This window comes from Lepidochelys kempii, chromosome 4, assembly GCF_965140285.1.
Source record: "Lepidochelys kempii isolate rLepKem1 chromosome 4, rLepKem1.hap1, whole genome shotgun sequence".
Taxonomy (NCBI): Eukaryota; Metazoa; Chordata; order Testudines; family Cheloniidae; genus Lepidochelys; species Lepidochelys kempii.
Genome location: NC_136383.1, coordinates 110,448,193 through 110,475,012, shown reverse-complemented (window position 1 = coordinate 110,475,012; position 26,820 = coordinate 110,448,193). Strand labels below are relative to the sequence as shown.

The following is a 26,820-nucleotide window of genomic DNA, read 5'->3' as shown; positions in this document are numbered from 1 at the left end:
CATGCAGGCTTCACCCGCACTGTTTTAGTGAGAAACCATTAATATGGCACCATCATTTACTAACATCACACCACAAAGTACATTTTCCTATCAACTTGAATTTTAAAAAATTGTAACTGTTTACAGTTATTCCAGCATAACTCTGCAAACTTGAGAAAAGATGGTTACGTGGATGCTAGAAGAAGACTGTATTATAAAAATTAGGTTAGCCTCTTAAGAGTAGGTGATTATGCAAAATTAATGGCTGTTGAGAACCACCTGATTCCTAATTAATTCTGATAGCAACAATGTCAGAGAACTAAACTGTTTGCCTTCCCTTCTAAAAGTTGCTCACAAAAAGAAAGTTAATAAGAGATACAATATTCCAGAAAAAAAAAAAATCTTTCCTGTGCCAGATACTTAGGGATGCCTAGTTAATCCAGGCAATTCATTACTAACAAGTTCCAGCTACTAATTCTGTATACGTACAGAAAGTATGAGGATGGGAAGGAGGCTAAGATGAAAAAATGCATTAGGGAAAACACAAAGTTTCATAGCTTCACATTTCCTTCTTAGACTTCTATAAATCCTTAAAAATAAAATTTCTAACTAAATGAAAAGCTAGTAAATAAAACCCAGTGCACTAAATATGAGCCATTTACCTTCAAATAAACTGAGGTCTCTTCGTAGCCTTGGTCCATAAAGCCCTTCTAAAATACTTTCAAAACCTGAAAACAAAAGAGAGATTTAAAATGGTGAACAAAACCCTTTACCCCAAAATAAATCAACATAAAAGCCACAATTAGGCAAATACTTTTTAAACAAATGTAGCAACTAAAAATTGTTACAATTTATCTTGTAGAAATTTTTCTTTATTTATAGTGCTGTTCAACAGAACTAGAAGATCAACCTAAGACAAGGCAAGTGCCATCTGTACCGAATCAGCCTACTAAGCCATGCCCCAACAACCTTATCAGATTTAAAAATAACTACAAGGAATCTTAAAGGTGAGACGATTAACCTCATAGCTTCTCCACAAATGAAGCAGTATCTTCATTTCATTGAGAGGTAGGTTCCTCTATGACAAAAATGTGAATCTTCAAAACACAAGGTTCTCAGCTTTGATCTTCAGAATTATATAACTTGAATATGCATTCTAATAATATGAATTTCTACAAATATATCAATTATGAACTTTTCTAGACTAACAAAGCTTGTTTCCTCTTTTTGAATTGTAGTGCACTTTTTTTCGGGTGGCAGGGGGGAGGAAGATCTCCCAAGAATTCTCCCTAGTCTCATACAAAAATGTTTTAAAATTAAGGATGAGACAAATCAAAATATTTTCAAGATTTACCAGTTTACTTAAGGCATCTGGAAATATCAATTCCATAGGACTACAACAGAAGAAAAGATGATGTGTCAGGAGGCAATTGACAAGAGGAAACAGAAGAGGTGGTTCAAGTCTACTGCTGGAAAGGGGGGAGGAGTTTCCAACACTGTGTTGGAGTGGCAGGAGAGAGTCTTAGGCTGTGTACACACTACAGCTTAAGTAGGGCTAAGTTATGTTGCTTAGGGGTGTGAATAAGCCATCCCAGAGTGACACAAGTTACACTGATTAAAAGCAATTGTGTGGACAGTGCTGTGTCAGTGGGAGAGGTTCTCCCACCAACATAGCTACCATCGCTCGCGGGGCAGCAATAATTAAGTCAACGGGAGAGCTCTCTCCCGTCTGCTTAAGGTATGCTACTGAATTACATCATGCATGCTTATCACTTCATGAAATCATTCTTCTGATACTGAGACAGTACTAAAAAGACGTCTTATGCTAAGCTGTCTCTTTGAGGTACTCATGCACGCTGTGTACTCATTATAATTACTTTTTGGGCAATTAATTCTACAAATTACAGGTCAACCCCGTTGAAACATCTCTGAAGATTGTTGAATAATGATGTTAGTTTTGCCATTTCTAACCATTTGGATTTGCATAGTTATAGCAGCTTTGTGAACGGGAGGTCCATGAAATTACTTTCCTTTAATTATTAAATAAGAAAAGCACTGTTAGTGTAAATGTCATCTTCTACAGACCAATCTCTCAGTATGCTTCTGCTCATACCTGGAGAAACCGAAAAAGAACCAACAGAACTGGTCAAAAAAATTTAAAGGATTTTTTCTTAAGAAAAATAGCTAACATTTTCAGCTGAAAAATTTCTGCAAATTAACTCCGGAGAGGGCGGGAGAGTGTCTTTTTGTTTTTCCTTTCTTGTTCAACTTTTCAGTGGCAACATGAGAAAGGGGCAGGGAGGAAGAAAAGTTAAAAATTCAAAAGTGAATTTTTTACAAAAATGTTAATTTTAAATAACTGAAAAGTAATTCTTTTTCCTACACCAGCAAAATTAAAATGACTGGCATTTCTGCACTAGCTCTCCCCCATTTACTTTTTTAAAATCAGCTCTATGGCTAATTGTAATACAAATTCCTGTCCACGTGCAACTAAACTAGGACCAATTTCAGATCTCGGTCTGCTCAGATAGTCAACCTGGGTCAACTTCCCTCCTTGGTTTACCTGGGTCTGCTTCTTTCTATGTTGGATACTATCTCCAGGCCCAGACAAATGTTTACTGTGTTGGTATCAACGGTTCATATTTTCAAACTTTTCTTTGCAAACATCAAAGCTAGAAAGAAGTGCTTTCAAAATGAAAGCTTAGATTCTGACATCGTATGACACTGTGAGCTGGTGACCTAGGCATATGTCTGTTATAGCTATACCCTAACTCCAGCCCTACCAAGGAGGTGTCAACTTTCCATTAAGGGAAGAGCAAGCACAAGCCGAGGACTCCAGCAGAGCACACATCATATTGAACATATGCAGTCTAAGCCTGGGGTGTCTCAAATAACCTGCAATACAATGTCATTATGTTCATTTTTGGTACTTTTCCTCCCTCTAGAACTTTAAATTTTATTATATTGTAGTCATCATTACTTGGTTTCAGCTAGTTACTTCTTGAATTAACTCCTGCATGTTACTTAAGAGTACACTGAGTCTTTGCTCTTGTGCACTCTAGAACTAACTGTTTCAAGAAGCAGCCATTTAAAGTGTTGAGAAATTGCTTCTCATAACTTTGTCCTATTACATCATTTGACCAGTTTACATGCAGGTAACTGAAAAGCTCCATTACTACACTGGGGTAGTAGTTCCACAACAGTGCAGGTTACGTGAGACTTCCATTTTAACAAGGGTGAAGAGTCTATAAAAAGAATCTGTGTTTTGCATGAGAAGAATTCCGAATGCTTATTGGAGTTTATGAACTGCTTGAATTTTTATGGCAGTTTGCAGTGATAAAACAAAAACTAACCTTTATATTTTAAGAGTAGAGTGACTTTTTTTTTTTTATCTGACATTGTCTTAAGATCGTTTTTGAAAACATACTAAAAGTAGTTTGATGTACGAAATTAAGTGTGTGTGATTCTTTACTATGAGTAGATTGGAAGAATGTTAAAAGAAATAACTATACAAAATATATGGCAAAAGGTGTTAAAAGTTACTGTATTTAACATCAACATTTTGTTGTTGCTGGTCAAAGCTGACAGTTACCGATGACAAAGTATAATGGTAAATTATCTTTCACAGTGGTAGCCGTGTTAGTCTGTATCAGCAGAAAGAACGACGAGTACCTGTGACACCCTAGAGACTAAAATTTATTTGAACATAAGCTTTCGTGGGCTAAAGCCCACTTCATCAGATACATGTAGTGGAAAATACAGGAGGAAGCTATTTTTATTTTTTATTATACATACACACACACACACACACATATACACACACACCATGAAAAAAAAAAGGTGGTTACCATACCAACTCTTAATGAGACCAATAGATTAAGGTGGGCTATTATCAGGAGGAAAAAAAAAATCTTTTGTAGTGATCATAAAAAAAGATGACTACAAAAGTTTTTTTTTCTCCTGCTGATAATAGCCCACCTTAAATCGATTCTCCCATTTTTTCATGGTGTGTGTGTGTATTTATATATATATTATATATATATAGCTTCCTCCTGTATTTTCCACTGCATGCTTCTGATGAAGTGGGCTTTAGCCCACAAAAGCTTACTTTCAAATAAATTTGTTAGACTGTAAGGTGCCACAAGTACTCGTCGTTCTTTCTATAAATTATGTTTACACCATGACCCCACATATTGAGGTTTAAAGAGCCAGACTGTATTACAGGTGAATCTTCCGAAATAGTGTACTGTGGTAGGAAACAAATGTCTGTTACATTAGGTCATCCTAAGCCTTGTCATTAGGCTAAATACAGGAGTAATTGTATGAAAAACTCTATCAGAGGGATAAATACCAGGATAAATAACTCCTCCCCCACCTGGTATTTAACTTATGCACCAGTGTTGACACAAGAACAAATGGATACAAACTGGCCATCAACAAGTTTAGGTTTGAAACTAGACAAACGTTTCTAACCAACGGAAGAGTGACATTCTGGAACAGCCTTCCAAGGGGGAAAAAAATAATCCTAACTGGCTTCAGACTGAGTTTGATAAGTTTATGGAGGGAACGGTATCATGAGACTTCCTAAATGGCATGTACCCAATTTGCAACTGCTAGTTGAAAATATCTCGTGTGGCCAGTTATGGGACACTAGATGGGGAGGGCTCTGAGTTACTACAGAGATTTCTTTCCCAGGTTTCTGGCTGCTGGGTCTTGCCCACATGCTCAGGGGTCTAACTCATCACCATATTTGGGGTTGGGAAGGAATTTCCCGCCCCAAGTCAGATTGGCAGCTTCACCTTCCTGTGCAGCATGGGGTAGGGTTTGCTTGCAGGTTTGAACGAGTGTAAATGGTGGATTCTCTGTAACTTGAAGTCTTTACATCATGATCTGAGGACTTCAGGAACTCATTCAGAGGTTATGGGTCTATTACAGGAGGGGGTAAGGAGGTTCTGTGGCCTGCAATGTGCAGGTCAGACTAGATGATCATGATGGGTCTTTCTGACCTTGTAATCTATTAAAAGAAAAATGTATTATATGTAAAGCACGTGTCACACTTTTGACTGCTGGTGTTACTCACTGACAGGTGGAGAGGTATGCTTCATACAGAGAGACCTGGAATACAAGTACAGATAATGCTGCTGCAGCTGCTGTTAGCCAAACTCATTTTTTGGAATTACAGGATTGATTAGGGAATATTTCAGGAAACAAGAAATCATGCAAACCACTGACGGGTTATGTTGTCATTGCTAAACATAGTGGTCTACCCATAGCGTATTTACTTCACGGACTTTTCATTGGTGATTAAATATGAGATAGAGAGACCCTCTCACCATATAAAACAGTCAACACAGGCAGCAAGCCTCAGCAATGCTGTTTCTCCCTCTCCAGCTCTCCTTCTCTCCACTCTGCCCCGGAGAGATACCTCCTGTAGTACACCAATCTTCCTCACAAAGAAGAAAACTACAAAACATATTTTTGGTTAAGGCTGCATCAGGACAACCCCCTTCCCCAAATCTATCCAGACCCTTGAAAGTGTGAAAACAAGTTAGGGAAAGAGTTTCCAGTATTCCTTGTCATTTTTACTTCATCTACAGTGCTGCTGATCATGCATGCCAAGAGGCATTTAGTTCATCAAACTCACTCTGTCACAAAATGTTAACAATTTCAGCAGGGCTGAAGCAAAATAACTATCCAGAGAAATTAACTATCAATAAACTGATACAAGTAGTATGAGGTCAACATCAAGATTGTGTGTTAAAGAATTGGATAAAGTTGGGATATTTGTTGTTTCAGCATACATTGGTTATAGAAGTGAATACCTCTGGACTACGCTATCAGTATCGAAGAGGATATGAAAACAGCCACAAGTACTGGAAAACTTTCCCTTGTTTCTTCCACATGTCCAAGGGGATGGATTTTGGTGCAACCTTAATGTCACTAAACTTAGTTTGTTAGACTTTGCTGCTTTTATCTCTTTCAACTTTGAGCACTTGGTGTCTTTTTCTTGAGCAAAAGGCTAATAATAAAGCCCTACTAGTATATTTGTATTTTTACAGTTCAGGATTCGTATTCAAAGATTCAACTGCATGCTGCTCTCCACTCTTTTTTTCTATTAGATTTTATGAAATCTTTTAGATATACCACATCACTTCACTGAAAAGGTCTACTTTGAACTCACCCTCTGTCCCCATAAGACCCTCCCCTCTAGTGTTTTACTTCTGGGGCACAGAGCTTCACAACACCTTTCTACAGAGGACCCAGAAGCCCTGGACAATTTGTTTTTGCTCAGCACCAAGACAAATTGTTCAAGAGGACACCAAGCATGAAGAGGACGATGGCTATATGGATTGAAGAAGGGACTTGGCATAGAGCTAACTGAGCCTGTACCATGTGAGCATAAGAGAGTCGTATTTCATAAAAGAGCGTTTATGTTGTCCTTAATCGTTGCCTTAGGAAGAAGCATTCTGAAGACTGTGGAGGTTGTGTTATAGACACATCAGGCCAGCAAGATTATGACTGCTGGATTTAGATTTCGGAGGATATAAACTGCAAGTCCTGGGCCCAGTGGTGCCAACTTATATGTGGAAATCTTATTAAACAAGGTTACCGTCATAGGTTATGCAATGAAATGTGTCTGCTTAACCCAAGGAAGTTTAGCACAAGAGGCTGCCTTAGTAAATGCCGTGCAAAGCTCTCGAGACCCTACCAGGGTTTTAAACAAAATCATCAAACTGAAGGATACCCATGTAATATATTGTATTGATCACATGATCCGCACAAAAAGTTACAGAACCTGGTTTAGGAAAAAGATTTGCAAGACATCTAAAGTTAGAGAATGGTGAATGGACCAATGTGACATTAAATATAATAAAACATGGCATCTGTAAATAAAAGTAACTGATGAAAAGGTCTTTATATTTGTGTGGGTTCTAGTGCAAGGCCAGTGTGGCCCTTAAATAAAATGGGGGCTTTGAAGGGTCCCCCCCCCCAAAAAAAAAAGCTTTCAAGGGGGTAGCTTTCAAAAACTCTAGCTATTGTCTTTAAAAAAACCAAACATTTTACAACAAAAAAGATGGAATGTCTGTTGTAAAATCTGGCTGAACTAAAACCCCGTGGTTGAAATAAAGCAAAAAATGACTAGGTTGTATAGCTTTCTCTCTCAAACCACGTTCTTGAGAACAATATAGCTGACAAAACACCCATCAATATGCCTTGGAATTCCTGGCTTAATCAATCTGTTCTTTGAAATTGCCTGGGTGGATCTACAGCCTTCGGCAGTTGTGTAAACAGATACCAGGTCCTTAAGGTTACAGCAAAGTAAGATGTTACGATTTGCAAAAGGATCCATAAACAGTTTTAATGAATATCCAGGTTTGGGCAATCAAGGTGGGACCAGCTGACAAGGGCTATGTCTGGTTTAATAAACCTTTGATGTTTGTAAAAATGCCATGGATCAAACTCTCTGGCAACTAAAACAAAGTAATGACAAGTTCAAAAAAGTAGAGTTCATTTTCAATAGCAATCCCTTGGCCTACCCCATGTCGGAAATGGTGAAGGGAGCCACAAACTTCCACCATATTTATAAAATAAGAGTATGCTGTAAGAACATGCTCCCTATCACATAACTAAAACCTACAGGTATTTGTGCTCTCTTTACTATTTAATTCTGTAAGAATACGGGTGCTAGGTCCACTTTCATGTAAAAACAAAACCATAACCTAATGCACAAAAGAAATGTTTAAAACAAATTCATTTGCAGCTGCAAGGTAAATAGATAGGAATGGGGGATTCGGTAACAGTCAGAATTGCTGTGTATGTTTATTTACTGTTTAAAAAGGATTTACAGTGCTGTTTTTAATTGAAAATAGAAAAATATATTTTAACTCAGTGGTTCTCAAATTTTTGTACTGGTGATCCCTTTCACACAGCAAGCCTCTGACTGTGGCCCCCCTTATAAATTAAAAACACTTTTTAAATATTTAACACTATTATAAATGCTAGAGGCAAAGTGGGGTTTGGGGTGGCAGCTGACAGCTTGCAACTCCCCCATGTAATAACCTCACGACCCCCAGTTTGAGAACCTCTTAACTAAAAACTAAAAAGACAGTTATTATCCAGAGACCACCAAAAGGGGATGTTCCGGGAGAAATACATAAATTACACATGAATCTATCAGTTAAGGGTGATAGTGATCAAAACAATGTGTTAACATACTCTGAAGTTTTGATTGAACCAAAGCAGTATGATGGTATAAAATATGAGTTTTTTGGAGAGACCAGTAGTCCTTTTACAACAGAAAGCACCTTTGGACAGGGTTAATGTTGCTAGACTGTAAGATATGGTTGTCAAGCTGTCTTGAGAGGCTCACAAACTTGGGTGCCAACATCAGGGCAGACTGTTACAAATCAGGGCACAAACCCCAAACTGGTTTTAGGTGCTATAACTAGATTTCAACAAGTATTAAATGTAAACTCCCCAAGCACTAGAACAGCCTTAACATGGAGTCACAGACAATCTCCTTGGGCACATTAGTCTACTCTGCAACCCAGTCTTAGTAATAGATGGTTCCTTATACCAAAAATCACAACAATATTCAGATTACTCCAAGTCCCGAAGGGCCAGTCACTTATCAGAGGTCAATTGTACCTTATGTCACTCAGAGACAATGCTTGTAGCCAATCCTGTAATAAAAACTAAAGATTTATAAATTAGGAAAAATAAATTAGTAATGTTAAAGCGGGTGAACATACACACACACAAACGAGTTACAGTCTTAAGTTCCAAAAGGTAAAAGAAGCTGCTGAGATATGTAAGCTTTCTATGTTCGTTAGAGCTAACCCAAGCTAAGCAGCTTGGGGATCCCTTGCTTATGCTTACAAATATTGCCCTCTCCAAATTCCAAGTAGCACGGAGATACAGTTCCTCCTGGTCAGGGATTTTTTTTCCCCTTTCCTCCAGAGTTCAAACTTATGGAATACATATCAGTGCCTGTCTCCTCTTCATAGGTGTGTGTGTGGCAGGGGTGCAATCAAAGTTTTTGCCCTTTGAAACCAAATGAGCCTTTGTGAAACATCAATGGACCTTCTTCTGTGTAGGACCAGCACTTTGCATAAACTCACGAAACAAGAAAGAAGCATTTAATTAATGTAATTACACACGTTTACATCATTAACACTTAATATAACTTTATATTTTGGGCTACAGATGTTATAAGTGAGAGCAATATATGCAACACCCTACAAGCATTTCAACTAGGGCTGTCAAGCTATTAAAAAATTAAATTGAGATTAATCGTGCTGTTAAACAATAGAATACCATTTATATAAATATTTTTGGATTTTTTTTGCATTTTTAAATATATGGATTTCAATTTTAACATAGAATACAAAGTGTACAGTGCTCAGTTATAAATATTTGCATTGTAAAAATAAAAAAATATTTTTCAATTCACTTAATACAAGTACTGTATTGCAATCTCTATCATGAAAGTTTAATTTACAAATGTATTATATACAAAAAATGCATTCAAAAATAAAACAATGTAAAACTTTAGAGCCTAAAAATCCACTCAATCCTAGTTCTTGTTCAGCCAATCACTAAGAGAAACAAGTTGGTTTACGTTTGAAGAAGATAATGCTGCCCTCTTCTAGTTCACAATGTCACCTGAAAGTGAGAACACGCATTCTCGTGGCACTGTTGTAGCCAGCATTGCAAGATATTTATGTGCCAGATGCACTGAAGATTCATATGTCCCTTCATGCTTCAACCACCATTCCAGATGACATGTGTCCATGCTGATGACTGGTTCAGCTCAATAATGATCCAAAGCAGTGCAGATTGACACACGTTCATTTTCATTATCTGAGTCAGATGCCACCAGCAAAAGGTTGATTTTCTTTTTTGGTTCTGTAGTTTCCGCATCAAAGTGTTTCTTTTTTAAGACTTCTAAAAGCATGCTCCAGACCCCATCCTTCTCGGATTTTGGAAGGCACTTCAGAGTCTTAAATCTTGGGGCGACTGCTGTAGCTATCTTTAGAAACCTCACATTGGTATCTTTTGTGTTTTGTCAAATCTGCTGTGAAAGCGTTCTTAAAATAAACAAAAACATGCTGGGTCATCATCCAAGACTGCCATAACACAAAATATATGGCAGAGTGCAAGTAAAACACACAGCAGAAGAAAATACAATTCTCCCCCAAGGAGTTCAGTCATAAATTTAATAAACGCATTTTTTTTTAAAAATGAGTGTCATCAGCATGGAAGCATGTCCTCTGGAATGGTGGCCAAAGCCTGAAGGGGCATACAAATGTTTTGCAAGGTATTTACGTGCCAGATAAGATATGCAGGCTACAACAGTGCCATGTGAATGTCTGTTCTCACTTTCAGGTGACATTGTAAATAAGAAGAGAGCAGCATTATCTCCCATAAATGTAAACAAACTTGTTTCTCTTAGTGATTGGCTGAACAAGGGGAAGACTGAGTGGACCTGTAGGCTCTAAAGTTGTACATTGTTTTGTTTTTGAATGCAGTTATGTAACAAAACAAACAAAAAAAATCTACGTTTGTAAGTTGTGCTTTCATGTTAAAGAGACTGCACTATGGTACTCATATGAGGTGAATTGAAAGATATATCATTTTTACAGTGCAAATATTTGTAATAAAAATATAAAGTGAGCACTGTACACTTTTTATTCTACGTTGTAACTAAAATCAATATATTTGAAAATGTAGAAAAAACATCCTAAATATTTAATATTAATTGGTATTCTATTAACAGTGCAATTAAAACTGCAATTAAATCAAGATTTTTTAAATTGAAATTAATTTGAGTTAATCACATGAGTTAGCTGTGATAATCAACAGTCCTACATTCAACTCTAAACACTAAACACATTCTTATCAACTTAAGATTTATTTTAACAATGTTAACACACAGGTGAGCCAGGCTGGGTCCAGCTATACGTTTGTCAGTGTTCATTAAGGCCTAGGGACATGAGCTGGCACCTGGTTTGTAAGCTTACAATGGTGTGGTTACTTTATAACTCTGTATATCTACCTACTCCCCCGCCCCCTCGCCCTTTGTCTATACGTTTCTTACTAATCATGATACATCTTTATTGCAGAGGGAGTTATTTAGTATGGAACCAAAAACTTTAAGCCGTAATGTGGAAGGGCCAGATACAATTCCATTTTAACTATGCCTGTGTTTAACATGGTTTAAAAAAAAAAATGGTACTTAAAACAGCTTTTATAGGGATTTCTGCATCTGGGGAATACTACTAACTAAAATTTTGCTTGCTCTTTAACCAAAAGGCCCAAGTTCTTGTGTAGGAAAACAGAGTAAAGTTGTGCTGGCACTTGATTCTTCTGAAGTGGAAGATAAATTTCTGAAACGTTGCTTTTAAAAACATGTTTTTTAAAAAGGGGTGTTTTTAAAGTTAGTTTTAATACTAAATACTAGTTTTAATACTAAAACCACAAATTGTTATTTGTGGTTTAGGTGCACATGCAATGTGTCATTTTTTCTATGGCAAAACATGTGTCTGCCCCCAGAAAAGGGTATACATAGGTGTGTCGTTTTTAAAAGTATTTGGTTACAAATGGTTTATTTTTGGGTGTTAATATACTGGGTTTTTTTACTCCAGCCAAGATTTTTATTTATAGTGTGTGTGTGTGTGTGTGTGTGTGTGTGTTTTGAAATGGGTTAAAAAGTCAGTATATGTATTGTAGCTGTACATGTAATCTTTTTTTCTACAGGATAAAAGGTGTTTGTATGTATGTCCCAGGAAATTAGTACTTCCCAGAAAAGGAGATTAATTTTGTGTAAAATAAGGAAGATTTTCCTCCCTGTGCGGGGAGGGAAGAACATGTAGAATGGTGTTTGCATGTTTTTTTATAATGGGAGAATGGAGAAATGTACTAATGTTAAAAAATGTTTGTCTATGGCTGGAACAACACTGTTAGTAGAAAAGAAATTTCAAAAACTGAGCAAGTGAGGGAGAAAAAGAGCACACGCATGTCTAAAATGGCATTTGTAAAGCACTGTTTTAATACAGTTTTAAATAGTAGAAAAACAGCCTGATATTTTATTTTACAAGACAGTTTTACAGGTTTTGTAATAAAAGAGAGGCCCTTAGACTGAGATAAACTCAAAAGAAAAAAAAAGAAAGACACCTGTAAAGGAAAATTCTCCAGCGTCAACAGCTGACAAAAGTTAAACCTTAGTACATATATTCTGATTATTTGTTTGGTTGTTTAACTGGTTTTCTTTTCATGCAAATACATAGACATGTGGTGGATTTCTGGTGAGAAAGATTAGAGTTAATTTTTGTGTGACTACTGTAAACCAATTTGTCAAAGCTCTCTGTGAATACTATGATTCTTTGAAGAGAGAGGTGATAGGTGGTTTTGTCTTGGGGGTTGCAACACCAGATTTCCAGAGGGTAAACGCCTTAAAAATGTGCACTTTAAGGGTTAACCTATAGCTCAAAACAAAGGTGACTAGGTGTGAATATAAAGTTGTGCAGACAAAGTGGTGTAAAAGGGGCTGCACAGAGTTTGAGAGGGGGTGATGTTGGGATAAGAAGAGGCTTGCACAACAGTTGCTGGAGAAACAGAAGAGGGCTCAGTATTTAGGGGATAAACAGACAGCACCCAAAGAGTTATAGGTCATAGATTCTAAGGCCAGAAGCGACCACTATGATCATCTAGTATGACCTCTTCTGGGAATTATTTTGGGGAAGTAACATAGTAGAGATCATAGATCATCTCTTTTTAGAAAAATATCCAATCTTGATTTAAAAGGGTCAGTGATGGAGAATTCACCATGATTCATGGTAAATTGTTCCAATGATTAATTACTCTCACTGTTAAAAATGTACACCTTATTTCCAGTCTGAATTTGTCTAGCTTCAGCTTCCAGCCATTGGATCATGTTATACCTTTCTCTGCTAGAATGAAGAACCCATTGTTAAATATATTTGTTTCCCACATAGATTAGACTAATCAAATCACCCCATAATCTTCTCTTTGCTAAACTAAATAGATCGAAGGAGCTCAGTCTATGATTAGAAATTGTACTTTATAGTTCTTTAATCATTCTCGTGACTCTTCTCTGAACCCTCTCCAGTTTATCAACATCCTTCTTGAATTGCAGGCACCTGAACTGGACACAGTATTTCAGCAATGGCTACACCAGCACCAAATATAGATATAAAATCTCAATACTCCTACATTAGAGTCTCCGGTTTATGTATCCCATGACTGCATTAGCTCTTCTGGCCAAAGCATTGCAGTGGGAATTCATGTTCAGATGATTATGCACAATTACATCCAAATCTTTTTCAGTCGTTGCTTCCCAGGATAGAGTCCCCCATTCTGTAAGTCTGGCCTACATTCCTCGTTCCTAGATGTATACATTTAGCCATATTAAAACTGATATTGTTTGCTTGCGCACAGTTTAATCAAGCGATCTAGATAGCTTTGTATCAGTGACCTGCCCCCTTTGTTATTTACAACTTCCCCAATTTTTAGTCATCTGCAGACTTTCAGTGATTATTTTGTTTTCATCCAGGTCATTGTTAGAGATGTTAAACAGCACAAGGCCAAGCACCAAACCCTGTGGGACCTCACTAGAACAGATTACTCAGAAACGATTTCTCACTTAGTTACATTTTGAGACCTATCAGTAAGCCATCTTTTAATTCATTTAATGTGTACCGTGTTAGTTTTATATCATTGGTTTCCTTTTTTCAATCAAAATGTCCTGCAGCACCAAGTCAAAAGCCTTACAGAAGTCTCGGTATATTACATCCAACACTATTACCTTTATAAATCAAACTTGGAGAGAGAGATCAAGTTAGTTTGACAAGATCTATTTTCCATAAAACCATGTTGATTTACATTAATTACATTACCCTGCTTTAGTTCACTATTAACCAGGTCCCATATCAGCTTCTCCATTATCTTGCCTGGGTGACAGCCTATAATTACCCAGGTCATCCTGTTAAAAATTCACACAAACATTAGCTTTCTTTCAGTTTTCTGGAACTTCCCCAGTGCTCCAAGACTTACTGAAAATCATCATTAACAGTCCAGCAGCTCCTAAGCCACCTTTTCTAAAATTCTTGGATGCAAGTTATCTGGACCTATTGACTTAGAAGCTACTAAAGTTAGTCATGTGTGTTTGACATCCTCCAGAGATATAAATGGAATGGAAAAAAAAGAGTGTTATCATCATACACTGAGACTGTATCATCTGCTTTTTCACTCAAATATAGAATAAATATTGATAGAAAACTCAGCCTTTTCTGCATTATTACTGATGATCCTACCATTTCCACCTCACAATGGACCACTGTCAGGATTCTTTTTGTTCCTAATATATTTTAAAAAATCCTTATTATGCCTAACTCTACTGGCCATAGATTTTTCCTTGTGTTCACGGGCTTCCCTTATCAATTTTCTGTACTTCCCAACTTCTGATTTATATTCATTACTATCAGCTTTCCCTTTCTTCCATTCATACGTATATATTAATTTTTACAGTTGCCTTCACTTCCCCGCTAAAGCAGGTTGGTTTTTTATTCAGCATAATCTTCTTCCTCAATTAGTGGACCTATTGCTTTTGGGGCATCTAGTAATTGAGAATCATTTAAGAACTTATTCACGTTTTTCTGATTAAATTCTTCCTCCCAGCTGATTTGGCTCACAATTGTTTTCAGCTTTGTGAAATTGGCCCTATTAAAACACCAAGTAAATATGCTACTGGGCTGGACTCTATTTTGTCTGCACATTTATAAATGTAAAAAAGTCATGATCACTTGTACTAAGCCACCATATTAGTTTTTAGTTCTGTGATAAGTTTCTCTTTATCTTTTAGGACAAGGTCTAAGATAGAATTCCTCTGTATTGGTTGCAACACTTTTTGCGTTACCCAATGCCAACATCGTGAGAGATCCTGATGAACTCTTTCAGTATCTATTGTACCCCAACTTACGAGGTTTCATCCCGCAAGTTTATAAAATGATGAAACAACCTATCTTGGAAGTATGCAAAAGAATGCCACACAGTTTCCGGCAATATATACATCGTTTATAGCCTGTTTCATCATGGCTTATGCCTGCTTAGCACTATAACACCAACAAGGGAGGTTGCAAGAGAGTGTTGTCCGTGTCATGATACAGACTCAGTGATATTTGTAAGACAGGAGGAAGAATGGAACCCCCCTCTGGAAGATTTAGGAGACCTCACAAGTGACATCCCACCAAAGAAGCACATCATGAAGTTGGTGTCAGCACCTCCAAAACATGCAAATACAAACTGTCAGGAGGAAAGCCCTGTATGAAAGTCAAAGGATCACCTTCAATGTAATAAACTGTGAAAAGAGACTGACAGCTTGAAAGATCTAGTTCTGGACTATAGTATAAACCTAGGGAAGAACACCCCTAAAGAGACAGAGGCACAACAGCCCTCTAAAGTAACACCTGATGTCACCATGGATCAACTAGGAAGCCTATATAAATCTGGCCCTACACTAGTCTGCTGCAGCTTTAGACTTTTTCTTTTTTTTCTTTTTTTTTTTTTTTGGGGGGGGGGGGAGGAGAGAGGAAGAGAAGAGAAGATGGTAGGGACTGAAAGATAAGTGTTTGCATTCCAAAGATTTGTATTCAACATTATACTTTTAAAAAGTCTGATATTCTTCTAGACTCTTCTGAAACTTGTGTTTTTATTCTGATCTGATCCAGAGTAGAGGTTATAGCTTAGTAAACAATAATGTATAACCACGCTAAGCTTACAAATAGACAAAATACATACTCATCACTGCTCATTTATCAGTTTCTGGTGCATCGCATTTCATATCACTCTTCTACTCCAATATTTTCATTGACTGAAAGCCTTCTGGGGCAGGGATGATGTCCACATCCAATACCTATTTTTTACTACAATGAAGAAAAGGATTTTTAGAAAAAGTTATGGCCTCTCTATCCCAACAGGGGAAGAGGACCTTGAGGCTCATGGATAATTCTTTGGGACCTGAGCTATTCCTTGTGCACTCACTGTGTCAACAGAAGTTTTGTAAGGATGGCATGGAATTTAACAGAGAAAAAACTAGTTTGTCCCAGTTTAAGGCATTTTCTATTTTACGAACGATTAGTGCACAGCACATTGTGTTTAGTTTGTTACATATAAAACTTGTGGTTACATAAGAGATTTGGATGTTAATTTAGGATTGTACAAATAAAATAAAACTTCAGTGGGCACACTACTAAAATATGTAATTAAAATACTAAACATCAGAATGTCTGTATATATTTTGGTTCAATATTTTCTCAAAAAGTTATACATCAACTCTTTTCAGTTTTCATTTTAATACAAACAAGTCAAAAACCATTTTGATTATATGAAAGTAATAATAGAGAGTTGCAGGCTTGAAGCATCAAGCAGTCAAAAACATGCAGAGTTGCAGACAACTGGTCCAGATCCATTTGGCCATCCAGCATTCTGTAGCAGAAGACCAACTTTGATGTAGCAGATAGACTGAGCTTATTCCTCAATTTTGAATAGGTGTATCTATGCTTGCTTAACTTGCTGGATACAACAACTGCACCAGCAGTTCTACTGAGTACGACTGAAGAATGAAGATACTCTGATTTTTCCACAATGTCACAGAGGAAACTTTTTCCTTGATAGCAGATGAAAATATTGATTTAAAATATTAATTTAATGCAAGAGGGCTTTGCCTTGCAATTTTTTTTGTTCAGCTGACAATTTCTTTCCTGCATATTTTGGATGAAGGAGGTTGGCCAACATGTGTACAGGAGTAATTGCCCCATTAAATCTCTTTTTGTACTTTAGCCTTGCACGGAGCAAGACCTTCATTTTTCATTAGATACAACCATACTTCACATGCAACAGCAATCGTTGATGTGTCCCTTTGGAGCATCAAGTGGCACAGCAACTGGTTTCAACTGACCAAGTTTTTTGCTTCTCAGAAAAATCCCTTGATTATTAATTATACAGAACACCGTCTTCATGTTCCGTCTCAAGATCACTCACAATCCTAAAATAATGCAGCCGATTTTTAACATGGTTTCCAGGCATATTATTTGACTGTTCCAGTGTGCGTCACCAGGGATTTGGGGTTTTACAGATCATTGGCATTCTTTTAACGAGGCTCCAGCCTGATGGGGATTACAAACACACTTTTGTAAATCTACATGTTTTATCAAACCACTTGGGATTAGGTCTTGTCCGAGTAGATTTAGCCAATGTGATACACATACATGTGTAACCAAAATGTTGTCATCTTGATCCAGATCACTTTTCATACTTTGCGCCTTTCCCCTTATCTTGTACTAACACTTTTCCATGTAATCTCTTGCATGCTTCCACCCTCAAGCCACCAGTAACTGTATCAGTTCATCTGCTACTGGCTTTTGACTGGGTGACTTGTAGCTTGGTTTTAGATAGCTGATCATTGCCTGAAGAGCTGGAAGCGCAATAACCTAAGAGACACTATTACAGCCATTAAAAAAAAAAAATGCAATCTGCAATTTGTCTGAAAATTGTGTTTCAGTTCTGGAGCTGTTTTTGCTACAAACATATATCCATTTGTGTCTGAAAAACCATACTTCCTCCTCATTGTCTCTCGCCAACCTGGATCTGCGTTCATTTGATGTATTTGGCAAAGGCAATGCAGTTTTAACAGTACCTTCATCCTCAGAGTCTGACTCTAACACTTGTGTAAATATAGCCAACAGCAGTGGTTCTGGTGTGTCTTTTTACAAACTGCAGCAGCAAAAACTAAATGTTTCCTCATATGGTCTGCCTTCCCACTCACTTTTTTTTTTTTTTTTTTTTTTTGCAGTTTTTGCCTCAGATTCTTTTCCATCTTCATGAACTTTCTCAAAATAACCATGAATTGGGTCAAGTGGCCTTCCACCTTTGCTCATGTTGAAATATTTTGACTTGGGTTACTACACTTGGAGTTCAGTTACGGCAACTACACTCCAACCAGCCAGATCAAGAGAAGAGTACTGACCTAGACAGTTTAGCAATTGACCTCAAAAAACAAAACTTCCGATTTTGGAAATTCCCCTTATTTTTCCAAGCAAACATGCAATTTTCACTGCTAAACAAAGAATGGGAATTCCCAGATTCAGACGTTTCTATTTGAAATAGCCAAGGCCATAGCATACAGCTTTAGATTGAGGTTTTTCTGCATTTTATTTCAATCATTTAAAATTAAACCAAGTATATTACTACAAAATGATCTGCTAAACATTTTTCAGTAATATTCATTTGTATAGTCTAATAATTTTGTTTTTCCAGTTTAAATTATTTAATCAGTGCCCTGTCCTAAAATAGGTTTCAGAGTAACAGCCGTGTTAGTCTGTATTCGCAAAAAGAAAAGAAAAGGAGTACTTGTGGCACCTTAGAGACTAACCAATTTATTAGAGCATAAGCTTTCGTGAGCTACAGCTCACTTCCTCAGATGCATATCGTGGAAACTGCAGCAGGCTTTATATATACACAGAGAATATGAAACAATACCTCCTCCCACCCCACTGTCCTGCTGGTAATAGCTTATCTAAAGTGATCATCAGGTGGGCCATTTCCAGCACAAATCCAGGTTTTCTCACCCTCCACCCCCCCACACAAATTCACTCTCCTGCTGGTGATAGCCCATCCAAAGTGACAACTCTTTACAACTCTTTTTCCCTCCTGCCCCTTTTTTGGGCTGTTTTATGACTCTCTATATTTATGTTACTCTTCTAGGAGAAATGATACTGAAATTTAGGACATTCCATTTGATAAATGCATTTGTTTTTCCCAGTTATGTTTGAAAACAGAACTGTAGATCCAAAAGGACATTTAAAGCAGAGGTCCCCAAAGTGTTGAGCACGCCCCCCTTTGGAGGGTGGGGGGGCACAGAGGAACATTCAGGGGGGCGCAGCATGGCCTGGGCCAGGCCACACAGGGATCGAGCGCCACCCAGCCCTGCTTCACTCCCAGTTCCGCTCCAGCCCCCAACCATGGCCACACACCTGGCCCTCAACCATGCCTCTGTTCCCAGCCCCAGATCTACCCCCCAGCCTCAGCCCCTTTACCTTGTCCATGACCTCCCCACTCCACCCAGGAACTGTGTCCACACTCCCAGCCCCAGGAGTGCAGGGGAGTGTAGACAGGGAGGGTGCACAATCCTGAAAAGTTTGGGGACCACTGATTTAAAGAGTGAAACTGCAGTATATAAAAATACAGTAACTCCTCACTTAACATCCTCCGGCTTAATGTTGTTTCAAAGGTACGTCGCTGCTCAATTAGGGAACATGCTCATTTAAAGTTGTACAATGCTCCCTTATAACGTCCTTGGGCTGCCTGCTTTGTGCACTGCATGTAAGATTTTGTGGAAGAGCAGGGACTTTACAAGGGAGCATTGCACAAGTTCCTCTTCTCCGCCACCTCTCCCTCCCTCCCAGCACTTCCCCCACTGCTTAGGACTTTCTGGGAGGGAGGGGCAGGAGCGAGGAAGCGCCGCATCTCCTCTCTTCCCCCTCCCTCCCAGAAATCCTAAGCCCACCAAACAGCTGTTTGGCAGAGCTTAGGACTTTCTGGGGGCGCGGAAGGAGTGGGGATGCGGCGTGCTCTGGAGAGGAGGAGGAGTGTAGGTGCGAAGAGGTAGGCTTGGAGTAGAGTGGGGACAGGAAGAGGCGGGCCTGAAGCATCCCCTGGCAAAGTGGGCACCTATTCTTCTCCAGGTAAGCTGCCACTGCTGCTGCAAAGGTGCTTCCTAGCGTCCTTGCCTGCAGCAGGCTGTGCCTGTGTGGGGTAAGCCAACGGCACTTCCCCAACCACAGTACAGTACTGTACAGTATATAATGCCTTTTGTCTGCCCCCCAAAAATTTCCTTGGAATCTAACCCCCAGCATTTACATTAAATCTTATGAGAAAATTGGATTAGTTTAACATCGTTTCACTTAAAGTTTCATTTTTCAGGAACATAACTACAACGTTAAGTGAGGAGTTACTGTACCGTCCACAATTTTCGAAGAAACAAAAGAGAGCACTTTAATTTTCTGAGCAAAGTGAATGGGATGAGCAGAACCTAAGGGAATTTGTATACACTTTAAACAAGTTTAGCAAGTTAAATATGAATTTTTCAATAAAGTTGCAATGTACCAAGATAAAGTCACAGTAATCTTGAGGCTAATTTCTACAGGACTGCAAAATTTAACAAGTGATCTTTAAAATATAATTAGGAAAATCCACAGAATAGGCTTAAGATTAATAAAGTTGTGCTGTCTACTTCCAAACAGAGAATTAAAATAAAACTTCTATCTTCCATTAACGTGTACTGCAAGTTTCCCCTCTTTACATTTATTTTTGGTTTGGTTAACAGACTGGACTAATACTCAAAAATTTAACTTCTGCCTCTGCAACAGTTTCCTGTGTGACCCTGGACAACTCATTTAATCTCTGTTCCTCAGCTGTAAAAATCTATTTTAAATACTCAAGACCCTCATTATGATAGGAGCATGTCACAATCTTTAATGTATTAATTCTCATATCCCCTCTTTGAAATGGGGATAATACTTCTGTATTTGTAAAATGCAGGGAGACCAAATGACTTGCTCAAAGTCACACAAGGTAGCCACGGTAGAGCAAGGAACTAAACGCAGGTCAGTACCCTACATACTGGGCCATCCTTCCTTACCACCACCACCACCACCACCCCCTTTATCTTTTTAAATAGACAATCTGTGCTCTGAAGTTCTCACCGATACACACACACACACAGAGTGCTCAGCACAATCAGGTCCTGATCTGAGTTGTGGCATCCAGGCACTATTTTATAAAATCATTTTGGCATGAATTATAATTTTATAGTACATGGGGTGTACTTTGCCCTTATTTTCATACTGGGGAAGAGAACTTGTGAGAAATTTGTATATGAGTCTCAAAATAAATGAGGTGCATTTAAGTAAAAAAATACCATGCATATCACATCTGTCCAATCATTTAATCTCTCCTTGTTAAAAAGTTGTTAAAAAGTTGTTAAAAGCAGACAGGAAGGAGGATGGGTAAGGGAGCATACATAGAGACACACATCTCAAAGAACTCCATTTACTGTGCAAGTTAAGTAGCCCCTACTTCTTAGAGTAGCCTCCTTGTGAGTGCTCCACTTCAGGTGACTCCTTAGCAGTAACCCCTTAAGGTGGCAGGAGGCTCAGAACACAGTCCAGCATCCAATCTAGCAATTAGCAACTGGCATGTCCTTGTGTAGAACAGACAGACAGACCGTCATCTAGCAGAATGTGCAATCACTTGTAGGGGAAGCTGAATATCAAACCATAACAGGTAATACATCTAGAGATCCATTTTAAAAGTCTCTGAATAGAGATAGCAGATCCCCTAGACCTAGCCACAACAGAAACAGTCTAGAAGACTTCCTGAATGGTCTGGTTCTAGTCAAACCAAAGGCCACTGCCCTCTTAACAGTGCATGGAAGGTAGCTTCCTGTGTAGACTGATGTAGCTCACGAAAGAAAACTGAAAGGTGCATAGTCTGGCTAATATGAAATTCAGAAAAAAAACCCTTCAGTAAGAGTTTTGGATGGGTCATAATGATCACTTATTTTGTTCTCCAAGGAGAAGGTAAGGAACTATCATTAGAGCCCTCTCTCCCCAACCCTTTGCATAGAAGTGATGACCACCAAAAAGGCCATCTTAATAGACAAATGTAACTGAGCCACTAGCTGTGTGCTCTAAAGGGTTGTTTTATGAGACAGTTAAGAACAAGGGTGAGATCTCAACATGTAGCAGAATCTCTAAGTTTGCAGAAAAAGATCTGCAAGACCATTCAGAAATCTCCCTCTGGTCAGATATGTGAAAACTGAGAAACCTACTGGTGAGTGTCTCTAAGTGCACCTTGATGGAATGGGGACAGAGACCGAGAAATAGAGACACACTTCCCCCGATGTTTTCAATTCCAACAGCTAAACCAAGACTGAAAAGAGATGACTGGACAGGTGAAAGATGACGGAAGTTACAAAGATGATAGAGTCTCCATTTGCGGAGGTAAGCATGTCTTGTGGATTCCTTCCTGCTAACAAACAGCATAAATTGTACTCCCAATGACAGGATTCCTCTGGTCCTGAAAACCATTGAGGAGACATAATTGAAGTTGCAGATGTTCAAAATGTGGTGAATTGTTCAACCTGCATTCTGAGACAGTCAAGAATTGACCAGGAGCCACCAGAGAGCAAGAGGTCAGTCTGATGAGGTAAGGAAGCCAAACTTGTCTTAAGTTGCTGCAATCAAAATGACCCTGGCTTGGTCCAGCTTGACCTTGTTGAGAACATTTAAAAACAATGGAGTTGGTGGATACATGTGAAAGACCCTTGTAATGAGGAAAGCGTCTCCTAAAGATTGGGAATCAAATCCTCCTCTGGAACAGAATTTTCTGCACTTTGTGTTTGCTGCAGTGGCGAAAAGGTCAACCTCTGGAAACCCTTCCCCCCCAGCTAGAAGTATTTTTTTTTTTTGAGGACTCAAGAGTCCAACTCTCATTTGTAATTTAGAGGGAAATTTCTGCTGATGCCATCTGCAATGATGTACTGCATACCTAAGAAGTAAGAAGCCAAGATGACACTCTGGTTGGCTGTGCGTCAATTCCTGAGGTTTATCACCGTGGTGCAGAGCAAGGGGGAAAACAAACATACTCCTCCCAGACGACTGATACAATACATGACAGATAACATAGCTTGTATGATCTTGATTGACTTGGTTTTGATTAGGGGAAGAAAGTAGAGGCAGACATTTCTGACCAACCCCCTGAACTCCAGCAGGCTGACATATAAGCATTGTTCTTGTTGCAACCTTTTGCCCTGACCTGTGAGAGGTCCTAAATGTGCTCCCTGACCCCAGAGGGAAGCATCTGATGTTATGACCAGAGGATGATTCTGGATAAAGAGGATTCCTGAACAAGCCTTGGAAGGATCCTTCCACCAGGTGAGTGACTGTGGGACCCAACTGAGTACAAATACCTATTTGTTGAGACTGTGCTAGTTGGATACATAAACTCTCCAGAGCCATCCCTGGAGTCAGAGATGTAAACTGGCATTTTACGTTAAACATGCAAGCTGCCACATTTCTCAGAAGTTGCAGACAAGGTCCTTGCTTGAGCTTAACAACTGAGCTGTATTCTTTGAATAAGATTCTTTAGAGTGAGGAACCTGTCGGGAGGGAGATAAGCATTGCCTGTCATCGACTCGAGAAATACTCCTTTACAAAGTATTTGCTGTGTAGAGGCCAAAGCTGATTTCTCGATATTTATTTGTAGGCCTAAACTGCAGAATAGTGAAATTCTCATTTGAACTGCCAACAGCACCTCCTGATCCATTGAGGAGCTGATCATCAACATATGGAAAGTCTGTTATTCCTAGAGGATAGTTATAGCTGCCCACCTCTCACATGATTTTTGAGAAAACCTTTGAGGTGGAAGAAAGGCCAAAGGGTAGAACTGGTACTGGTAGAAGTTGTGATAGAATGTGAGAGAAAAATCTTCTGTGAGAGGGAGTGGGGGTGGGGCCAGGGACAGCAAGGGTGGGGTGTCAGTGATGCGGCCCTCGGGACAAAGCACTACTCCTCATGTGGCCCTCATGGTCATTTGAGTTCGAGACCCCTAAACTTTAGCACCACAACAACATAGGGTCAGCTGTTGGTGAAGACTTCTTTGCAGGCTTCACTTGATGCAGTCAGCACTGCAGCCAGGTTTGTTTCCACTGCAGTAGAGGTAAGATGAGCATCCTGGCTTCAGTTGTCTCATTTCTCATGGGAGGTACAACCAACCATTGAGGACCTACTATTTAATGGTCACAAGCTCTTCCTGAACTCCACAGATGACTCTTCATACCCTGAAGGACTGTAGGGCTACACTTACATTTTTGGGGATATAAATGCCTGAAAATAAAATTAAAGTTTATCAGGTGTCAACTGGTACAAAGATCCCATTCTGCTCAATTTTCCACTTTCTGTAGGCTATCTGAACTGCTGAGTTAGTCAGATTTTCTAAAATGAAGCAGACAACTACCTCATCCTAGCTATTAACATCTTCCAAACACCAGTTTTGGTTGAGAGTCTAAACCACACAATAGTCTGTTTCTTGCTTGCGCTATGCCACCCCCTTCCTCAGTTTGGACACCGCCTTTCTATTCTAACAAGCATGGGAGGCTATAGCATCAGACAAATATGTACTGGAGTCCCTGACATCTGGTTATAGAATCCAATTTACCTCCATCCTGCCCTGCCACCCCATTCCCCATCCCTCTTCAGTGACCCCTCTCAGTCAGTTGCTGAGACTAAAGATCACATTGCCCTAAGTCTAGGGGCCATAGAACCAGTTCCACTTCAACAGAAAGGAAAAAAGTTTTATTCAAGGTATTTTCTGATACTCAAGTAAAATGAGGGTTGGAGTTCAATACTAGGTCTCAGACAACTGAACAAAAATGTTAGACACTTGAAATTCTGGATAGTTTCCCTAGAAGCTATAATTCTCTCCCTAGAGTCCAGGGATTGGTTTTAAACTCTCAATCTCAAAGATGCCTGCCCCCGTGCCGCTCTGCTCCGCTCCAGGAAGCGGCCGGAGCCACGTCCTGGGGCAGGTGGGGGAATCTACTATGTCTTCTAGACTGTTTCTATTATGGCTAAGTCTAGGGGATCTACTATGTGTGCTGCTCTTACTGCTCCTCCAGGTACCTCCCATTGGCCGTGGTTCCCCGTTCCCAGCCAATAGGAGCTGCAGGGGGTGGAGCCTGGAACTGAGAGCAACGCAGGGAGGCGTGCCCCCCCGCGGGCCACATGTTTGTTACCCCTGTGCTAAACCAATCTTGATGCTCCTGTGGTAAAGTGTTCAATAAAATCATTAAACTTCTCTAGCTCAGGTAGCCATATTTTGACATCTGTGCCTGGTGATTCAGTATCCTGAACTCTAATGTTGCTGAAGAGTAGCTTTTACAAACAAAAAGGTCCAGATGTTTCTGGTCCTTGTTATATAGGATAGCATATTCAAAAAGCTATCTCCCCTTTCGTTAAGCTGTGTTCATGACTAGAGAATTTGGAACTCGTAGGTTTTTTAAAAAAAAATCAGCATGCTTGCTGTTGGGTTGCTGCTGTCTAATTTGCCAGGTGGCCTTCGTTAGCTCAAGAAGATCTTCATTAAATCAGAAATACCACCCAGACTGAAGTAGTATGCAATATATCCAGGAGCTTTACCATTTAGCTATGGGACTTCATTTAAGTCCTACAGTGCTTCATTGTACCAGAAATACTCAGCCTCAATAGCTCTCCTCCCGGGCCCAGCCTGAGGTCTCTGAAGACTGAATCTTCTTTGAAGAGGAACTCTCCGCTCTGCTGCTCTTATCCCTCTCCTTAGTCTCAGCAGGAAAATCTCAATACTTTTGGCACAGTTATAGGTCTCACTCTTAGGAGAGTGCTGGAGACCAGGGTCTTGATGCTGCTTTCACCTTGGAAGCACTCAGTGACCGTGACCATGACCTTGGTGTAGACTAGGCACTAAAAGAAGTCAAGTATCACTGTACAAGAGGGTTCTCTATACTTGAGTCCAAAGCCAGTCTTAAAGCTTGCTACATAATTAATCTATCCATCCTTAATTTCTTTGTTTATGGGCAAAGGCTGGGCAGGCATCTGCTAGTACTTGAAAGTGGCCTTAAAAAGGTGATCTAAGAGCCATTCTTTCTTATGAATGGAGAGTGTCCTAAGATCCAGACATGTTGCGATAGGGGTTTTCAGGATCCCGGATAGTGCTTCACTAAAGAGTATGTGAAGAACAGCTGCAGTGGTGGCACTTCATCATGAAGCAACCAAGCAAGCTGGGTCTCATCTTGAGGTAGCAGGGCTGTGCCTGCACCCACAGGCCATGTTGAGTGAGCTGCCTCACCACAGGAGCACTGTTGCTGTGCTATGGCAAAAGACTCAGGTGTGGATCCCAGGTGGGACTTGAGTTTCCACACAGCATTATAAACCAAGATTTACAATAGCTGGACCTAGGTCCCTCAGCCGTGCTAATGGGTCCATGTTGCACTACAAAGTCCTCCTTATTCATGTCTGCAGCTGGACCTGCATCCACATTCCAAAGTGATCGGGCATGGACCCGAGTCACAGGGACTTAGGACCTGGGTCCTAGAACCCTACTGGAGAGTAGGTCAGGGCCCTAGGACCCAGGTCCTGAGTGCTTGTTGACCTAAGTCAGATTGATGTGTGTTGATAGAAGGAGCGCTTGCACTAAAATCTGAATCAGAGCTCGGGCTTAGTGTGCAGGATAGACATACCCTTACTGGTCCTGGAACTTCTGCAGGACTCCTATGGAGCTAGCTAGTTGTACATGGGACTGAGAGCCTGTGGAATGACAGTGCCTCAAATGGTACTGCAGAAGCAGCTGCAAATCAGCAGGAGGCTAGAAATACTCTGAGGCCTCTGAAGCCTGCTCCATTCTCTTATGTTTGTTCAAAACTCTGATGTCCCAGAAGTCTGCAATGATCTGGAGTCCCCAGACAGTTTTGGGCTGGAGGAAGGTGTTATGATTTTGGTGGAGGCTTGACTGGGAAGAGAAACCAGAGATTCTTGTATAGTTCTCCTTGCTTCTGTGCATCTAGGCAACCTCAGGCTTCTTTCCCTGCTAGCCTGGAGAAGATTTTATCAGCTTAGTTAGTACAATAAGAGAGCATTCTTATGCTCAGACTATAGCATGCATATCTACTTCCTTCTTATGCGAAGAGATAACTAACTTGTTTCTTTCCAAAGCGTTTCTGCTGGAAAC

General features: G+C 39.5%; 1 protein-coding gene across 15 annotated transcripts in view; it reads right to left on the bottom strand.

The window, feature by feature from the left end:
• Positions 1 to 26,820, bottom strand: part of LCORL (ligand dependent nuclear receptor corepressor like) — a 182,311-nt gene that overhangs the window by 124,716 nt on the left and 30,775 nt on the right. For 14 of the 15 annotated variants that reach the window (XM_073342427.2, XM_073342419.2, XM_073342418.2 and 11 more), the window contains exon 2: positions 642 to 707. In XM_073342427.2, coding sequence (XP_073198528.1) covers positions 642 to 707 — 66 coding nt within the window. Of the gene's footprint in view, positions 1 to 641; positions 708 to 15,798; positions 15,924 to 26,820 lie in introns of all 15 variants that reach the window. The other variant, XM_073342421.2, reaches the window with a different exon arrangement.